This window comes from Notothenia rossii (genome assembly GCF_949606895.1).
Source record: "Notothenia rossii genome assembly, chromosome: 9".
Classification (NCBI taxonomy): Eukaryota; Metazoa; Chordata; class Actinopteri; order Perciformes; family Nototheniidae; genus Notothenia; species Notothenia rossii.
In genome coordinates, this window is record NC_136907.1 from 66,282,830 (window position 1) to 66,302,141 (window position 19,312).

Sequence of the window (19,312 nt, forward strand, 5' to 3'; positions counted from 1 at the left end):
AATAGCCTGCCAAGTATTTTTTTTAATTGCCTTTTCTCAATGACAGCTTCTCAGAACGTTCTGCGTAACAAACCATCTGATGCGTCGGGTGAAGGGTCCAACGTGCCATTGCTGGATTCAAAATAACTTCACACACAAGAAACTCCCGGGAAAGCAAAGCATGAATGCTATCTCTTATTAGTATTTTCACTGTATTCATCTCAGTGATAACAATGTGAATGTTTCTTCTATTTATTTCCTTTACACCATATCAAAGCTGCCCTTGGAGAACAACATTAGCATTTGGTGTCTTAATTCTGGCAACCAGCTGAATGTTAGGCAAATATTCATTCTTTTTGTAGATCTGTTTTGCTCTCTACCAACTCCTGAGGTATTTTGTCTTAAGATACTAAATTCTCGAATGTGTTCAGCAGCAAGTCAAATATGTTGTCTGTATGCTGTTTGATGCTAAGAAGGTAGTGGTCAGAGAGTTTTTAAGATCGTTTTCCGCTAACTGAAGTTTGCCAGAATAGGCCCAACTGGGGTTTATCCTTCCTACTGGCCGTTGAGGTCAATACTAAGAGAGGGAAAACTCACTTTCTTTGAGCTGAGCATTTCATTCAGCGTGAGGAATGTTTTGGGTGAAAGCGATAACCTGATTATACTCTCTCCTGGTGAGGGACAAGAGGTAATTATCAAGTGGAGTTTTGTTGCTGGCACTATGATGGAAGCATAGATCATAAGGATGCAGGCCCTCAGGGCTGGACAGACTGGAAGTGAGTGGCATGTTGATAGAATCAGATATTGTTTTCAGAGACACACACACACACACACACACACACACACACACACACACACACACACACACACACACACACACACACACACACACACACACACACACACACACACACACACACACACACACACACACACACACACACACACACACACACACACACACACACACACACACACACACACACACACACACACCTTTATTGATGGATGGGCAAATATGCATTCTTAGACCGGAGAGCCCTCGCATCAAGTGAAACCCAAAACCTGAGCGTTCTGCATACCAAGCAGTATTCTTCTTTAAGAAATCCAACAGGACGATTCAATTCTTCAAATGCCTCAGCAATATTATCTATAATTGCTTATCTACAAAGAAATGCATCTCTGCTGGAAAGCTGCTGGGATAGCGGGCTCTATTGCAATATGTCTTTGTTAATAAATTGTACACCATAGCCTAAAATAAAATGGAAAGAGACATCTATCAGAAGAAAACAGCCAAAGGGAGAAAAAAGGATGCATTCAAATTGAATGGGAATCCCCAAAGATACAGTGCTTCAACTATCTATCTGTAATCAATGCTTGGCATACAAGCATGTGATTTTGGGTTACTTTGTTCCCCAGTACAATGGGAATGAAAGAGGGGAACATCTAATGATCATCATTAAGCAGACATACCAACATCAGTGGTTTTGATGGGCATGTAACAGAAGGGTGTGTTTTGTGACAATACTTGTAATTACAGCCAAATGCACTAATCAAAAATGAGGGAAGGAACCAAAAAAGAGCCTTGGGATGTCATTGCAGACATTTAAAAACACTGACACACACTTTCCTAGTTTCAGCGTCTGGCACTGAATCAAGTATTGTACTTTTGATGCTTTCAGGTACCCCGACCATCAGAAGGATTTGGTTTAGGCACAAAAAAAAAGGAATACAATACCTCAAAATACCTCTAAGCGTTCTGTTGTATAGCTTACTATGCAGAAAAGGTGCAGCTATGAACAGATATTAATGGGAAGGTCTTTGACACACCGTTTGACTGTTGTTCTGAAAGTGAATTCAATGTGACAGTGAATGTGTCCATTAATAAGCAATAATAAAATTAGTTCAGTAAAAGTGTTCGAAACACATTTTTCACTCTTCAAGGGTAAATCCACTGAGGGAGAATAATTATGACATACAAAAAGACTTGTGCTAATAAATTCCACACATTCAGAGCTGAATAATAAGTGGCTTTTGAAAGAGGTTGACCAGAATACCATTAACACTTTTTGCCACGCTACTCCATGGTTACTCACCTTGTGAACATTGAAGCAAAAAGGGAAGAAGCAGGAGGCAGCGGAAGACCAGACACCTCCACAGTGCAGAGGCCATTGTGCGCTGTATGCAGATGATCCAGGGAGCCTTTTTGCTAATAATAGTGGTTTAATTGGTTGCAGTGGAAAAGCTGAAAGCTGGAGCGATGTCAACGATCAGTATTTATCAGAGAAGCATCACCAATCATCTTCCTCATCTGGAAAAAAGAGAGAGGAGAGAACATAAATTTGGAGGTAATGGACTGTTATCATGAGTATCATCACAGCCTTAGGTACCACATTTATTTATTTTGTTTCTGGATTCTGCATGTGTGCATTCCAAGACATCAAATCCGAACCCCCTGAAACAACATTTCTGACTGCTGTTCAAATGAATAGACAAAAACGCATGTTGGAGAAGTTTTCATATAAATATTAAAACATTCTTCTAAATGATGGCAAGGACGTGAAATAGAGCACACAGGGTTCCTGGTTCTATTTGCACTTATTCAGATCCCTGGGACGTGTTACAACACAATGTTCACACTGCCTCATTCTCCCAATCTTCCCTGTTCCACCTTCACCATTTACTCCCGTTTCCCCGCAGGAGAAAGCTTGTCGCTCCGGCAACACTTTCTCATAGGACGCCATTAGAGACCCAGTCGCTTTGTCAGCTACTTTTGTCTCCTTCCTTATCAAGGGGTGGCAAAAACAGCCCTTTGTCTGCAAAAGCTGCAAAAGGTTAGAGCCTGAGAGACGGACGAACACACCAGACAGATAAGCTGCCTACTAAAGTCAAACACCGAGGAGGGATGTGTTGTGTCATATGTGAAATGCCACACACACAAACATTGACTCAAATATGCATGCCTGCACACACATATAACCAATGACACACTGCTGAAGATGTGGCACTGATGCAGAGACAGCACACACACAAATATATTGCATCTTGTTTATTTCCATCTTGTGGCCATTCAGCATGTCCCCAATGCACACACACACACACACACACACACACACACACACACACACACACACACACACACACACACACACACACACACACACACACACACACACACACACACACACACACACACACACACACACACACACACACACACACACACACACACACACACACACACACACACACACACACACACACACACACACACACACACACACACACACACACACACACACACACACACACACACACGCGATCGGTCACTTAGTAGCCGTCTCTATGCAGATGCAAGTTAATGTTTCAAGTGCCTGAATGCTGCTCCTTCAGAGCTACTCGTCTACTAGCCTGATTATTTTATAATGAACCTAAATTTGAGCTGCAGAGCAGTCAGCTCTGATCGCTCTCCAGGCCCCACTAATCGCTTGGATATTTTTGGCAACATGGAAACCCACAAAACATGGGAAGCTTTCACATTAGCATACTGAGTACTAATTCAGTCACTATGAGGTATTCTATACATGACCGAAGCCTGGTCATGGGATAATCGGTACAAAAAAAAAAGCCCCCCGGATCGGCACCAAGCAGCAGAGTGTTTATTTTCATTTGAGATCACCTTGGTCGAGCAGTTGTACAGCACAGTCTGTGCCAAGGGAACATACATACAGCTAACTTATAATTTATCAGTCAAACGTGGGTGGTTTTCATAGCTTTTGTGGTTATATATATCTTCCAGTTGTTTATATGCCAGTGGCACCGAACCAGATCAGATACGACAGAATTGGTGCTTGCCAGCCCTCCTGCAACACTTCTAATAAGGCTGCTAACACTCTCAGGTCTTCTTACAGAACTGCCACCAGTTTAATATTGGGCAGAAAACCAAATCTCCAGAGACTTGTGACTTCTTCCTCAGCCATTTATCTTCTGCAAATATGAGGCTTGGGGCCACGGGTAACCATAATAGTGGTTGACAGGAGGAGATTGGAAACTGATGGGGGGGACATCCCCCTGCCCTTCTGGCCTGCTGGGCATGCTGAGCAACTCAGCCCCTCCAGACACCAGGGGGCGAGAGCCTGCCGGCCTCTCGCATGCAGACCTGCCCTCACCACCCCGGGGTTCTTTCTCCCAATCGGCTGTCTCCCTGCTGAGTTACATGTCTCCTTTCTCCCTTAAGCTGGTAGAGAACACAGCCCTGCTCATCTTCCCAAAAACTGTTTTGTTTGGTGGGATTTCTGCACTGAATGGCTCTGGACGTGAGATAAAGGGATTAGGCGATTAACATTTAGATGCTCTACACAGGAGGGATCCAACATGGCGGCGTAGAAAACCGACGCAGAAACCAGGTCCTCCACAAACTCCTGCTCTTTACTCCTATGTTTCTTTTAAGCTCGGTACGAATTTCTTTGCAATTTGAGATTAAGGTATACTACTAAACTGGAAAAAGCTAAAAAAAAAAACAGAGATGAAGGACGGATGAAAATAACTGAAACGCCTGCCAATAGCACTAGCACTGTGAGGCTAACACTGAAGTACCACCGACATGGTTTCTTGATCAAATGGAAAATGGGTTTGACAAATTCAAACTCTGATGGACCACAAGCTGAAGACTTTAACCATTTCTGTAGAAACACTGGTCAATGAAAATCGAGCTCTTGGGTGTTCGGTAAAATACATTGAAGAAAAGCAGGCTAACCACACAGATAGTCTCGACTTCTTGGCCTCGCTGACTATAAAGAACCAACAGAAGAAGAAATTAGCGGACTAAAAGAAAAACCTTTTTACAGGTACAGTATGGCCGAAAAGATCTCAAGGACCAATATTCCCTTTCAGTGGACCTCAATGTGTCACCAACTGGGAGGTGCCTTTTAACTTAATCATGACTTTCTGCTTAAAGAGGTTGGGAGGGACTTGGACAGATGGATGCATTTTCCAATATACCTGATCGGATGAGTTTATCAAGATTACCTAAATGGCTTTCCTTATTTTAAACCCTTCCCATTTCTGTACATCAGATATTATTATTTTTTAATTAGAGAGAATGATATCTACATTTATCTTTTTAAATGAACATTCTTTATAAACACATATTAGCGTGGAGCTTCCTGATTTTCAGCAGTGTTGCTCAGTTAAGGACATTATGGCTCTGGCAGACAGAATTAGCCAACCGTCCTGCATGGAAACGTACGGAGCAGTGCAACTCATTAGACGTGCCACATATTCAGACACATCTCAAAGGTGTTGGAGGTAGTGGTAGGCGGGACCAATAAATAAAGTGTTTAAAAAAAGATCCTCTACACAAGCACTGACAGTCTTATCATGATCTTATATCAGGGGACAGGGGAGGGCGGCTGTGGGGGGCTCAGATGTTCTCAAGCAGAAAATGATTGGTAAGTGAGGCATCGTTAACCCCTCTGAGATGGTGCTAAGGAATTATCTATGACAACCCCCTCCCCGCCGAAGCTTGAGAATTGAGGTTACTTGTGTCTTGGCCAGCAATTTGCGTATAATGATCATCATGTTCAAGGCAAATAATGTTGAAAGAAAAGAAAATGTTCGCAGTTATGACTAACTGTCACCACCTACACTAAATCTAATGAGCACAAGCATTTAATATACACCAGAAGACCACTGACTAAATAAAAGCTATTTATCTTTATATGTTCCTTTGGGTCCTCTTTCTAGAAAAATACAAGTACATATTCATATTCCCTCAGGGTTTCTCTCTCTATTAACAGTATGTCTTTCTGGAAACAAGACCCCAAAAAAATCCACCAATGAAATGAAAAATGATAGGCAAACATTCAAGACATCTGTTTTTCTTTTGTCTGCCATGCATACACAGTGGAAACCCAAGGAGAGAAATCTATCATCAGTTAAGATAATGGAGAGAATCACAGTCTGCAGCCAATTTTTCACATCAGCCCGATAGAAATAATAAGCAAGCATTTAAAAGAGGACGGCAAGCAATTAAAACATAATTAAAATAAATGGATAGAAGGAGACAGCCCACATGTCTTCACATGAAATACAAGGCTGTGTGCAACAGCCGGCTGAATGAATGTGAGTTTCCTTTGACAAAGCTTGTGTCTGCCTCACTCAAGCTGGAGAGGCGTCCAGTGAAAGGGAGTGAGAGAAGGGGGGAGTTTGGGAGTTTCTAAGCCGGGAGGGACTAAATGGATGGGAGAAGGAGAGCAGAGGAGGAGAAGAATGGAAGGGGGAGAGAGGAAGGGGCGGTTGGGTCACCCAGAGGATTGACAGCCTGTGAGTATGGCCTGACCTCCTCGGTTCGCCTCCTAGTTTTCTCCGCAGGCTTAGTGAAGACAAAAATAAAGCCCAGGAATGTTAATTTATTTTCGATTGTCAATGGCGAGAAGAGAGATAAAGAGTGCATACATACATATCAAATAAGACTGGAACAAAACTAATGCGCAAGTCCAAGTGTAAGCTGAAAACCTACAAGTGAAATAGAGATGTTGAGCAGGATCTAGCCAACACAATGATTCGTCTTCCACTCTTTCAGTAACTGCTAATTTGGAGGACTTTCTGCCCCGCCCACATGCCCTACATTCAGGGTAAAAAAAAAAAAGGCACACATGTGAGAGGGGAATTTCAAACATCAGAAAATGGTTGATGGGCTAGAAGTGGGAGTTGGGAACTACAGGAACTAAGAAAACACCGCCTCCAGACACTTTTTTTCCCGGTCCTCGGTTCACCCTGATGTTCCCAAGGAACTCTTTAGTCCTGACAGTCCTGTCAGCGCTGTGCTTTCATTCCCTGCAGGGACGTGATGTAATTTCTGTGGCTCCATCGGATATGAAGAGAACTTGCCATCAACTGCCAGAAACAAAGATGAGTTGAAATGGAGCTCAGTGTACAGAGTGTGTTTTCTCAACACCGCTGATAAGATACACTATTGGGACAGGTTGTAAACTCTGGTTTACAGCTGCACATGCAAGAACAATTAGGGGGTCTCAGCTTACTATAAAGGGTCACTATGTTGTAACAAATTACATTTTATCGACCAAATGACTCACCTAAGACAAGTCTACATTTGTTTTAGAGCTGTTCTAACTTTCAAAACCCATATCCTTTTTTGATTAAAGTTTAGATTTTTTTTATGAGAATTTGAAAGCTTCTATGCTTCTCACTCATACACCTTTTTCTGGTTTTCTTAGTCTTTAATTATGATTGAACAAATAAGTTTGAATAAGCTTTGAGTTGTTGATTAAACAATGCAAGCAATGTTTTTTATTTTTATGAGCAATTTATTATGTGAGAATGGTCTGTAAGTGGTTTAAAAAGCTATTTAATTCAAAAACGAATTAAAGAGCAGCAAAACATTCAGTGCAATTATTTGTAATTATTTATGGGTGATCTTTCTGTGAGCAAAGAAACAGGATTAAAGAAGTCAAGAGATATTATATTGCTTTGCTCAATTTACATTTAGCTACATGCTTTGCTTTGAAATCAGCAACTATTAAATAATAAACATTTTGGATAATCTACAAGGTGTTTTCTCAGTTAATTAAGGGCACTATAACATTTACCAAGAATAAAGAAAATGTCCACAACAGTCCAAGTTTCAAAATTGATGAATTGATTTGTGCAACCTAACGCCAAAATCCAACATTAAAACTAATAAGTGGAACAAGAGCAAAGGTCGTAGCCATAAAATGTATTCTTTTTATTTCTGTGTTTAAAGAGGAAAGGAACAATTATTTATCAAAAAGGGTCAAAAAGTTTCTTATTAGCATGTTCTCATTTGTATTGATGAATTGTTTTGGATTTTTTAAATATTATTTCTTCCTGTGAGTTAGTGTGTGCTACTTATTTCATCATAATTACAGATTGCTTCAGAGCCTATATATAATTTATGGACCAACAGATGTTTATAAGATGCTTAATAGATCATGAAACTTCTTACATCTTCTGTTTAGGTGTGGGTCAAAATGACTTCCTGTAATATGAAAAGATGCGAAACTCTAATTCAAAGCACTTCAATTCCAGCTTTTATGTCTTCTTTTGTTTTCAGGATAAATGGCTCTACATTACAAAGGCGACATATGTAAAGAAAATGCTTTTAAGTTGAAATGTTCTTCAGTGTAGCTTAATAAGCCCAAACAGAAAACCCCTGAGAGGTCCAATGCGTTACTGTTTCACTGAGAGAGAGCACAACAGTTGGTGTGTTCAGCAGCTCTTGGCCAAATGATTGAGGCAGTAGATAAGATAGAGTGCCAGCGGGCAGATGGACATAGTGAAACAGAGAGGGGTGAGCAAAGAAGCTTAGTAAAGTGAGGAGAACAAAGAAGACCAAGACTGAACAACCAGGTTAGTGTCAAGCAAAATGGAGCGAGGGCGGTGTGAAGTCTTCAAAAAGGAGCCGTGCGGAGAAGAAAGCACTTATAAAAAGAGGATCTGTCCAGGTTTTGTAGTTGAAAAATCACCCGTCAACGAAATAATTACTATTATCTTTGCCTGCTTCATCCTCCAAAAGCAAAAATGACCCAAGAGCTGCAATTTAATATCATGTTCATTAATCCATGATTTAGTTTGACAGTTAATTGATTTATTGCTTTCCAAAGCTTGATTTATTCTAATTGTACAAACCCCTAAAAGGTTCACTTAAGTGTAATTGAATAGACGTTTTTTTGTTGCTATTTCACTTCAAGAAGCACTCAAATGATAATCAAAACGAGTTTTCAATTGATTGTCCTTTTATTCTTTTAATTTTCTTTTAATAAATCGACAAATAGTTTCAGCTCTGACTGACATGTTTGTAAAAATGACTCATCTTAATAAACTTAAAGTGCTTGCTGGATAAATGTTTTATAGTAAGAACCTCATTATAGGATTCAGAAAATGTTTCAAAGGTTACTTGGGCTTATTGAGTTCATACATATTCTGCAATAGGCTGAATTACAAATTAGAAAATGCGTGGGTGGAGAAAAGGATTGAAATGTCTTTTTCATTCTCCAGTAATTTGGCACAGGTTACCCTGAGCTCAGTAGCCAATCCTGCTTGGCATTGAAATGAATAGGCTGACCTCAGAGCAGTTGGTTAAACAGTAGGGTCACCGGAGAGGAGCGCAGAGCAGCTCGGCTCTGACATGGAAAAGAGAGGGTTCGCCTTTTCAAATCAGTCTCTTAATAAATGCACTGACAGCCTCACTTCTCGCCTCCTTCACGCATAATTCTAGCACTCCCCACACTAACACACCCACACACACACACTGCTCACCTCCAGCTCTGTCCAATGTTCAAAACACATTTTTACAAGAGAAACCGTGATTGACCCCAACAGTATCACCCCCCACCTAAACTCACAAAACACTCACGACAAATTCATTCACTCCTTCAACACATTTCCAGCAGGTGATGTGTTGATGTTCACACCTTCTGGGGGGAAATGCATTGATTCCTTGTAAAACATGTTACACACTGTAGCCCCATTCAGACTGGATTAATTTTCAGCAAAATGTACATAAAGTGACTGCTAATCCATAACATGTGCGATGTTAATGAAGAACATACATGCGAGGAGAAATGTGTTGAATTGGCTTACAGTGTTACAGAACCCTATTCATGTGCTGGCAACACAACACAAATGTATCATACTAATAAAATGTATTTTACGCGACCAGCATAAAACTTGTTTAAACAATTACATTCAATCAGACAGAAAAAGGAGAAGAAATGTTGCATCTGGAATAGTCAGCCGAATGTGCAGAGCCCCTCTCTCCTCAAAATGAAATGACATTATTTCCAAACTATCTCAGGGTTGTCATTTCAGATAGGCCTAGCTGAGGGTTGGAGGTTATTCTGGAGGTCCCAAATTTAGCTGGCCGTTGAAATCCGCACGACTTCCTGACATGGCAAGATTCGGATGGGACTAAAATGTACAGACATGCTCCAATTTTTCGATTACTCTCCCTTCCTCCCTCCCCGTAAAACTAATCCTATCCCAAATGGGGCTTACAAGAAACTGGTACAATGACAAAGTGGCATGTTTGTTGCCAAAAGCAAAAAGCTGTTTCTTTTTTTACCCAAAAAATATATATGCAAATTGAGCAAACACCTTTTATCCCCGAAGGGAGTGAGTAGTTGGTGGTGTAACCGAAAAATTAACTCTGAATTGTATGCTAATTAGCTGATGTGGTTTCAAAAGTGGGTGAGGGGCAGAATAAGTCAGAGATGCTTTGTTCTAAATACTTCTATCACGCTAGTAAATAGCACATTATTTTGAAATTGTTTTTTGAGGTTGCCAACAAAATTGTATCCTTTTTTCTTTTTCAATTATATGAAAATTCCCACCTCATTAATACTATAAAGCCATTAAAAATCACATTTTTGATTTTTTAGAGACTTTATTTGACAGAATTGAAAACAAAATATCAGTAGCTCTATTGATATTTCTCAGTCATAATTCAGAAAAAAATCATGCTGAGTCTTGTGTTACATTTTTGAAAATTGGATCTCTGGGCTCACCGAAATTGCAATTATTTTTTTTAATATTTATTTTATAGACCAAACAATTACCGTAATCGAGAAAATATTCAAATGTAAAAAAATATATAATTTTAGTCTACTTAGATAGATGGATGTTTGATAATTTTTCTGATTTTTTTATAATATTAACAGGGCAAAACAGAAACATAATATAGATATATGTTTTATTTTTGCAGAATATTCTCCAATCTTAAATAGTGTCCTCCTTTTAGGCTGATGAGTAACCGCTGCCTAAAGAGTTTAACAGGCTTTTTTCATTTAATCCATACTGAGCAAAACAAACTTTAAAAAGTTTAACACTTGAATTATCTTTGCATAACACTTGTGGAGTACTAAAATTACCTCCAATCTGCCCATACGAGCAACTCCATTCCCTCCTTCAGCAACACAGCTGTTGTGTTACGTAGTGAGGCTTTATTTTTAATCAGAAGAACATTAACTGTTAATCAGAAATGTTATATCACTCCAACAAGCTGTTAATTTTCTCCAGACGTCCTGATGTACACATCATGCTCAGTGCATCTTATTGATTTAGAAGCCATTTCAAGTTATATGGTTCCTTTTAGCTGGAAAATACTTTAATGTAGTGAGGATGACAACTTCATGGCTCACTTCACGTTCACTGACACATCTACCCCCCTGGTTTCATCTCCTCCTGTTGTAGATTCATTGTAAAGTTAAAGGTTTTGCCCAACTAAAAGCACATTTGGTTCCCGAATCCAGTCTGCTTTGCATTACCTCTGCATGTTCAGCACATGGGCTGCTTTAGTACTCTGCACGTTTTGTGTGGTCCCTTTTCATTCAGCATCGTTAGAGACTGACACACATTCATTTGCCTTCATTCAGGGCTGTAATATGCACTCAGGAGCAAACTGCAATATTGAATGGTTGCTTGAGTTTAACAGTTGTACACAAAGTAATAAAGGGACATTTTGTTGAAGAAAGTAAGCAAAAGTGTGAAGTGTGTGATGATAAAAACAAGCAGAGGCACACATTCCTCAAAGAGGGCTGAACTACAGTTCACGTTATCAATCACATTCAACAAAACAACAAACCCTCAAATGATATCTAATCTAATAATCTAGATTAAAGGATATCTGTTGTTTTTCCCTGTTTCATTGCAAACTGAATATTTTTGGGATTGTTGAACAGCTGGTCACACAAACAAGCTTTTTAATTAAGAAAATAATTAAAAATTCAATAGGAGGAAAACATTATCATTATCTGCAGCCCTGGCATTTTTCTAAATGATCATTACTGCAATACTAAACTAAAAATGTCCGCTTCTCATTTTATTACTTTTCAATTAGAACTTGGTTAAAACCGTTTAAATGGTCATAATATTGAAAGACAAAATTATCCACAATGATAGTAAGTAAAGTCCATATAATATTAGACCTACTTTACACATGGCACTCAAACAAGACATTACAAACCCCTACAATGTGGCATAAAAAGGGATAATGGGCTTATAGAGGGAGAAAAAGAATAAAATCAATGTGGAAAAGCTAATATAGTGAGTAAAAGATGTTAACATATAAATATCAAGAGCGTTAGAAGAAGCTGTGACTGCGTTCCCTACAAGAGTTGAAGTGTGTAATTTTCTTGGGGAAGTAAAGTCTCTGCTGAAAGAGGTGGAAATCTGCTCCACAGTCAGCACTGCAGGATTTCCCTTGATGTTAAACACTGTTTAGATCTGCTGACGGGGGAATTTGATTAAATTCAAGAAACCACTGCAAAGCACGGTGCTGCTACAGTAGTCCTGTAAAATTGTCTCGCACACCTTGGCCATACACAACGGTGTGGAGTAATAGTCCGTCCTAATGAGTCCCACGAGACGGCTGCCAATGCTATTATAGACTCACCACCGTGTTTTACAGTCAACAGTTTTCTCTGCATGTAATCTCATCAGAATGCGGATGAATGTGAAAGAAACGATGAACATCATCTTGTGCTTTTATACTTTTGTTTATGACCGGTAACACAATGCATGTTGGCGTCTTGGCCCCGGACAAAAGTATTTTCTAAAGGCCATCTTCAAAATCAATACCTGCTCTGTAAAGGCAGAGATATTCAGTGGGAGATGTTTTATTGTGTTTACCAGTTAAGTGTCTGTTCTTAGCAAACACTGAAAGTCGCCATGAATACTTTCTTTATTTAAACTTTCCTGTAGTTATTTGAATCAGAAGTTAATGACATTTGCATTCATCCGTATCTTCCTTGTTATTACTTTTCAGCTCTGTTTCTGGTCTCTACTAACTCTTAAGGACAATATCTGGCTTTTTACCGGCTGACCGTTCCACTGTGTTATCCAGTTACTCACTTAGTTTGCTGCACATGGCATGTGGCACTGGGCAGGCAGTAGGGATGTCCCGATCACCTTTTTTTGCTCCCGATCCGATTCCAATCATTTGATTTTGACAATTTGCCGATACCGATTTTTCCCGATCCGATCTTTATGCAATGCATTAAGAGAAAAAAAAGAAAAAAGCATTCAAGTTGTCCCTGAAGGTTATTTTTTTATTTAAATTGGATATTCTATCCAACGTGGATATAGCTTCTTTCTTTCACAGCAGCATTGGATCAGTTCAGTTGTGCAGCATTGGATCAAAACAAAATCAAGCTTATCAGTACTCGTTAGCTTACTGTTACAATTAGACATTGCGCCCTGCTCACTCTGTTGCCAGATTTGAGAGAAACAAGCAACCAGGTCTATGAAAACAAGCCCCAAAGAAGCAACACATACATGATGTTGTGTAATTTGAAACCAAAACGAAGGCCTCAGGATGACTTTAAGACTTGGACATGGTCATTTTTGTTTTGTAACATTGAATACAAATTTAAAAAAAAGTATTTATAAAATAAATAGAAAATTCCGATCCCCGATTTTTTTCTCCCGATTCCGATCTTTTGAAAATCACGTGATCGGCTCCGAACCCCGATCACGTGATCGGATCGGGACATCTCTAGCAGGCAGTGTACAATGGGTTTTTGTAGCTACATGATATGAGAGCAGTGTGGTTGAACCAAAACAGTAAGGTTGTGAGCCGTAAACCAGAACAATAATCTAAAAGACTTGTTGGGAGAATTGCAGATTGAAATAATAACTATCTGGGGGCAATCAATTGTTAATGTTATTAAAAAAGTAGCTTGAAGCAGCTTCAAATCAAAATTCCACCAACTATTCTATTCAGTCAGTGGTTTTGTTCAGCTGCTTGTGCTTAAACAGCATTTCAATTTTTTGGGCATTCCTAGGAAAATAGATACCGTTATAAGGACATGTTAGTGGCAGCAAATGTCCGTTTGTTTGCTCTGATTTGGAAAATGTGGAACATTAAAAATATTGTATTAATGTTTGAGAGAAAGAAATACTGGAGGGATTGGCCTGGATATTGATTTTAATTCAATTTGTAAAAACATTATTAATCTTAAATGAAAATATGTTTGCACTGGCCTGTTCAAATCTAATAGCATTCATTAGACTAGGAAGATCATTCTGAATTTCAGCTCTAATTAGAATATTTATTTTGTAAGCTTAAAATATTATTATCAATTTCTAAAATATGATAATGTTTGGCTCCACAGTTTGGCTGTATGGAGTTGGAAATGTGCCATTGACTTAATGTGTACCCACGCTCTGAAAGCATAGACGTGTTGCTTGTTTAAATTGAAAGTCGTTTTTCTTCATTATTGGTTTGTATTAATTTGTCCACCCACTTTGTCTGTTCCTTCAGAAACAAAGACACAAGCTTCACCTTGCAGCATTCCAGTGGGAAATGGAAACTGGATGGACTTGTTTTTCTTGTTTCTTTTTACATAATGACTTCCTTTCTTCGCCGTGACAGTCTCAGGGTTATTACTTAAGACTTACTACTCCTGGTTCAGCTGTAAAGCACTTTATTTTTGAAAGATGTACCAATGCAGGTTTACTGATGGGCTTAAAATGCCTCCTCCTTCATAGCAGTTAGACGAGTAAGACTCACCCCTGCTGTTAAACAAAAAGCTGAAAACATACTTTCGTAAGGACTGCTTACTGATTCAACCTGAGCTTTTACTTTTAAGTCAGAATGGACAAAAATACCACATAATTGGTACACAACATAGCCTCTTAACAACTAAATAACTTGGGACTTCGGGAAAGCAAGATTGGCCAGTCTTCAGGTCTTAAATGCACAAAATGTGTACGATTTTGACAAAAGACAGGTGGTTTACAGAGCCAAATGTAGCAATTTAAGGCTAAATTTCTAATTGAATGTAAAATGGAGGCTAGAATGCATCTTAAAGGGCAATACCACTGAATTATACGCATTTCCACAAAGTTTTTCTGCTCGCTCCATTGTAATGCAAACTGAAGGGCCATACAAGTGTGGGGAGACTGAATTGGAACAATGATGAAAGTGCGTGCTATACGAATCAGGACAGCTGTCAGGGTGTACGGGCGTACATTTAGTGGCAAGGACAGATTTGACTGAAATGCAGCAATGTGTCTGTTGCACAGTCGCTCTGTATGCAGCATGTTTTACTGTTTGTCATTCAGGGTCAAACCTCCATTTCACAGTTTAAAAGCAGATTAGACCCTGGCTGTGCGGTTTCTTACTACAAGAATGCTCAGAAATACTGTTTATGCTGCCTTGGCCCAAGGACATAACAATATAAAGAACCCATATATAATAAAGTCTATTATGACATTTGGAAGTATTTACTTTTGGCTTAACAGTTCAAGAACACTACCGTACTTGAACTGTGAATGTGCTAGAGCATCTGACCACTAGACTGTTTGTATAGGGTTTCAACCAACAATTATTTAAATGAGAGCTTAATCAGTTGATCTTTTGACATTTAAATAATGAATCTTTTACAGTTTAGAATGTAAGAAAACAGGAAAAACAGCATTTACAAGAACCAGGAGCTCAATGTGACACCTTTTTTGCTTAATTTGTCTGACAGACAGTCCAAACCTATAAGATATTCAGTGATACATAACAGAGAAAAACTCTTTAACAATTCTGACTAAATGTCCATTTTACAAAAGCAGCTAACTGTCCATTTTACAAAAGTAGCAGGGCCAGAGTGTTATGTGCACTCGTATAAACCAACAAATATAAACAACAAAACAGCCACCGTACCATACTCAATACTTCAGATAGAGAGAAAATGCCTCGATAGATGCAATGCTGTTCCCTGCTGCCAAGTTTCCCTTGTGCTGTGAGGCTTAGCCCAACAGTAGTGTAAAGGATGCATGCTTCTTTTATTTTATTTTGAGCCCCCCGCCTCCTGTTTTTTTTTGTTCTCCTGCAGTACATCATTCCTTTGGGTGTTTGCGCGGTGTCCCTTAGTTACCGGATAAGAGAACCAGCAGCTCAGAGAGTTAAAAGCATGCCCTGTCCCACTCATACTAACAAGACCATTAATAATTCACCCTCATCGGGAAGCATTATCTAACAGCTTTATAAAAAATGTAAGATGGTGGGTGACAACACGGAACCAGGAAGAAAGTGCTCAGTAAGAGGACACTTCAGGTGTCGACAATGTTGGCAACAGATATGTTAAAGTGGAGGCAGAGTGTGGACGCCGTGTCAGCCAGCTGATTTAACCATTATACATAAAAGACAGAGGCCTCGCAGACTTAGGGGAAAGTCAACAAGAAGACACATCTCTTGCCTCAGCCGTGTGTGTGGGTGTGAGTGTGTGTGTGAGTGAGTGCAGCACAGAGGTGTAAGCATTTGGCCGGCTGTATTAACGCACAGGCTCATTCTCATCGACAGTGAAATCCCTCTAAGCCTAGATCAATTCAATCCAGCTCTGATGTAATTAAAATGTCCTAACAAAGGTTTTAGGAGCACAGGACAGAGACCTACCCATTGACAATAAGCTCAGCTCGATCTATAGCACCATCTCAAAGAAAATAGTCTAAGATTAGAACCAGTCTTTCTTTCGTCATGCAAAAAGCATCCATTCATGGCTGCTGTGCTCAAAACAAGTCTTTGTATCACTAAATAATGTCAAGATATCACTTAATATAATGTAGAAAGTACATGAGCTCACTTGAAACACAATTATGATGTAAGATGTTTTATCTGGAACATACATAAAGTAAAATACACATTAATCTACAGTCCTGAAGAAACCTGGGCTTGTTTATGTAGCCTGGACGAGGAAGAAAACTAATTATTTTCTTCTTTTAAGTACATCTGATGCTCGACTATGCTCGGCTGAGAAATGACATAATGCTTATGAGTCTCCTAATTAAAACTCGGCAGTGGAGTGATTAGCAATCACAACTTCACTCTTCAAATATCAAGATCTGATTTGCTTGGCTGATCAACAACAAGCCTCCTTTTCTCCCTGCAACTCACAGAGCCTGCAGTCCCCCTCTCTCTCTGTAATAGGGAGGCTTTTGAAGTGGAGAAAATCAGCACAACTATACCAAAAAGGGCTCAGCTGAATGTAGAGTTGTTTTTGCCCATGTGCCATTTATATGGGAAAAATATTAAGCATTTTTAAATGTTGACTGCCAACTACCCTAAAGGGATTAAACGCCGCTGATGAATGTGTAAATGTTTTTAGTTTTACATTATAATTCATCATAGTATGGAACCCAAGAAGAAAAAATATCTATAAAATTACTTATGGCAGCCTCCAAAATTAAACTTGAAAGATGTTCCCTCGCTGATCCGAAGAGGGACTATTCCACAGACAGAGAGAGAGCAAGATGGCTGACTGCACTGACACGTTGTGAAAGCACGCCCTGCCATCCTAGGTAATAGATTCTCTTTGCTGTGTGACGCCCACTGCTTCTCATCTTCTGTGACAACACCTGCCAATCACAGCCTAGGGAACGTTCAAGGGCTTTGACAATATCTCCTCACCTTAAAAACACATTGGCTTCATCATAAGACACCAGGTGACACCAAGTAGGCATCAAATAGCCATTAGACGTGGCAGGCAAATAACTGACAGTTGTCGGGTAATCCAGTGCATGTTTTTTAAAACAGCACTCCGAAAACTGGCATAAAAAGCATTTTTATCCTTAAACACACGAAAACAAAATGGATATGACACTTCGGTGTTAAAAGAGTACTAAAATATGGAAGGATTTCATGATATTTTAGAGAATCTGTTGTACAAATGATCAATGTATCCTTTTAATATACAGAGTAACTGGTTTCTCTGGAAAACAAATGCACTTCTCATGTGAAAGCATTTAATAAAATAATTCAAGCCTTCTATCACGTGCGGAGTCCCTGCAGATTGCTCAATTGGAAAATAATACATGAGTTTGATTGTATACCCGTTACAATTTCTTTCATTTTAATGCAAAATGAGAAATAACAATGTTACATCAGATCAGCAGAGTGATTTGCATTTTTATGTGATTCCTGAATACTTTGGAGATTTTTTCTGCAGTGAAGCATGGCCTGAACCGCAATTTCTAGGATAATTATATGATACTATTTAGGAATTTGAGGAAGAGAGAGGTATTCCCCCAGTTGAAGACAGATGACCTGTCAGAAACACCTAATAGCAACACAAAGCCTTCGGCCTTTAATCTGCACACTTCCTGTGACCTATACTATGACAGAACCAAATAAAGAACACTATCTTTGTTTCCCCCTGAGACAGACCAGTGTCCTCATATGCTAATGTCAGCCAGTGTTGAAGAAGAAGCTCCGAGGGCGGCCCAGACAACTCACAGGTCAGTGCTAATCTTCTGATATACGGGGCCTAAAGACCCGGGACACATCCATCACACGTCGCCAACGGCCTCCAACAGGGAGAGATCGGCACACACCAAAGAGTTAACACACAACCCAAAGAAACCTCTGATGATCCATCACTCAGGAATCAGCCTCCTTTAGAGCAGGAGCGTCCTTTAAACAACACAGAGAGGGGAGCTTTCTAAGCTTTGCGATGAGAGCCAGCGTGACTGCTAGACCTTAGCTCCAAGCCTCTGTTGATCATTAAACATCCATTTTAAACCAGTGGGGGAAAGTTAACTGTCATTTTAAACACAGGAGGTGGTCGTAGGGGAGAGATTTTTCCCTCTCTCAGATATATTTCCTCGCTGAAAGGGGCAAGACTATATATCCATCCATCGAGTTAACTACCCTAACGCGTAATCATTCGTTCCAGTCATCTGTCTCTTTATTTTTGAGGCTAGCCACCAAATGGCTATGATGGGTTTTTGCAGTTAAATCAGAAACTCACCCCCGTAGCACTTTGTTAAATAAACAAAATGCCCTTTGCGTTTCTTCCGCTCCTCTGCTGCATATTTTTCTTCTTTCTTGGGCTAAATGCGAACAGCTTCTATGTTGTTTGAAAAATATTTTTTGGGGTGGGTGCCTCTTCAAAGAATCCCTGGTAAATGTCAGGTTTGGTGTCAGCACTTCAGAATCAGACTACTTTCTAGACTCCAGACCATTTTGCAGTAACACTCAGCCAGGGAAGAAATCCATCATAGGATGAGCACTGATGCCTATTTCTCCAGTGATGGCAGCCTGGAAAGAGCAGAATGCATGTACCTCTCCTCTTCAGCAGCTTTTTAATAATTTGAACAACCAGGCTTGGCCCAGGACACCACGGTAAGATTTCCACTCCTCTCACTTTTTCTCGACTTAACAAACTAACCACACTTGCTATTGCTGTCGCCCCTGCCCTATCCTCCCACACATATGTAAGCAGAAAGAAGCCTTTTCTATGGGCTTTGTCATTGTAGGAAACATATAAAAAAGGAAAGGACTGTTATAAAGGCAGTTCAACAGGAA

At 39.6% G+C, this 19,312-nt stretch overlaps 1 protein-coding gene across 4 annotated transcripts in view; it reads right to left on the reverse strand.

Annotated features, from left to right (window-relative positions):
• Nucleotides 1-19,312, reverse strand: part of adgrl2b.1 (adhesion G protein-coupled receptor L2b, tandem duplicate 1) — a 121,127-nt gene that overhangs the window by 57,076 nt on the left and 44,739 nt on the right. For all 4 annotated transcript variants that reach the window (XM_079650838.1, XM_079650837.1, XM_079650835.1 and 1 more), the window contains one exon: nucleotides 2,076-2,290. In XM_079650838.1, coding sequence (XP_079506964.1) covers nucleotides 2,076-2,151 — 76 coding nt within the window. In that variant the 5' untranslated portion in view covers nucleotides 2,152-2,290. The remainder of the gene's footprint in view (nucleotides 1-2,075; nucleotides 2,291-19,312) is intronic.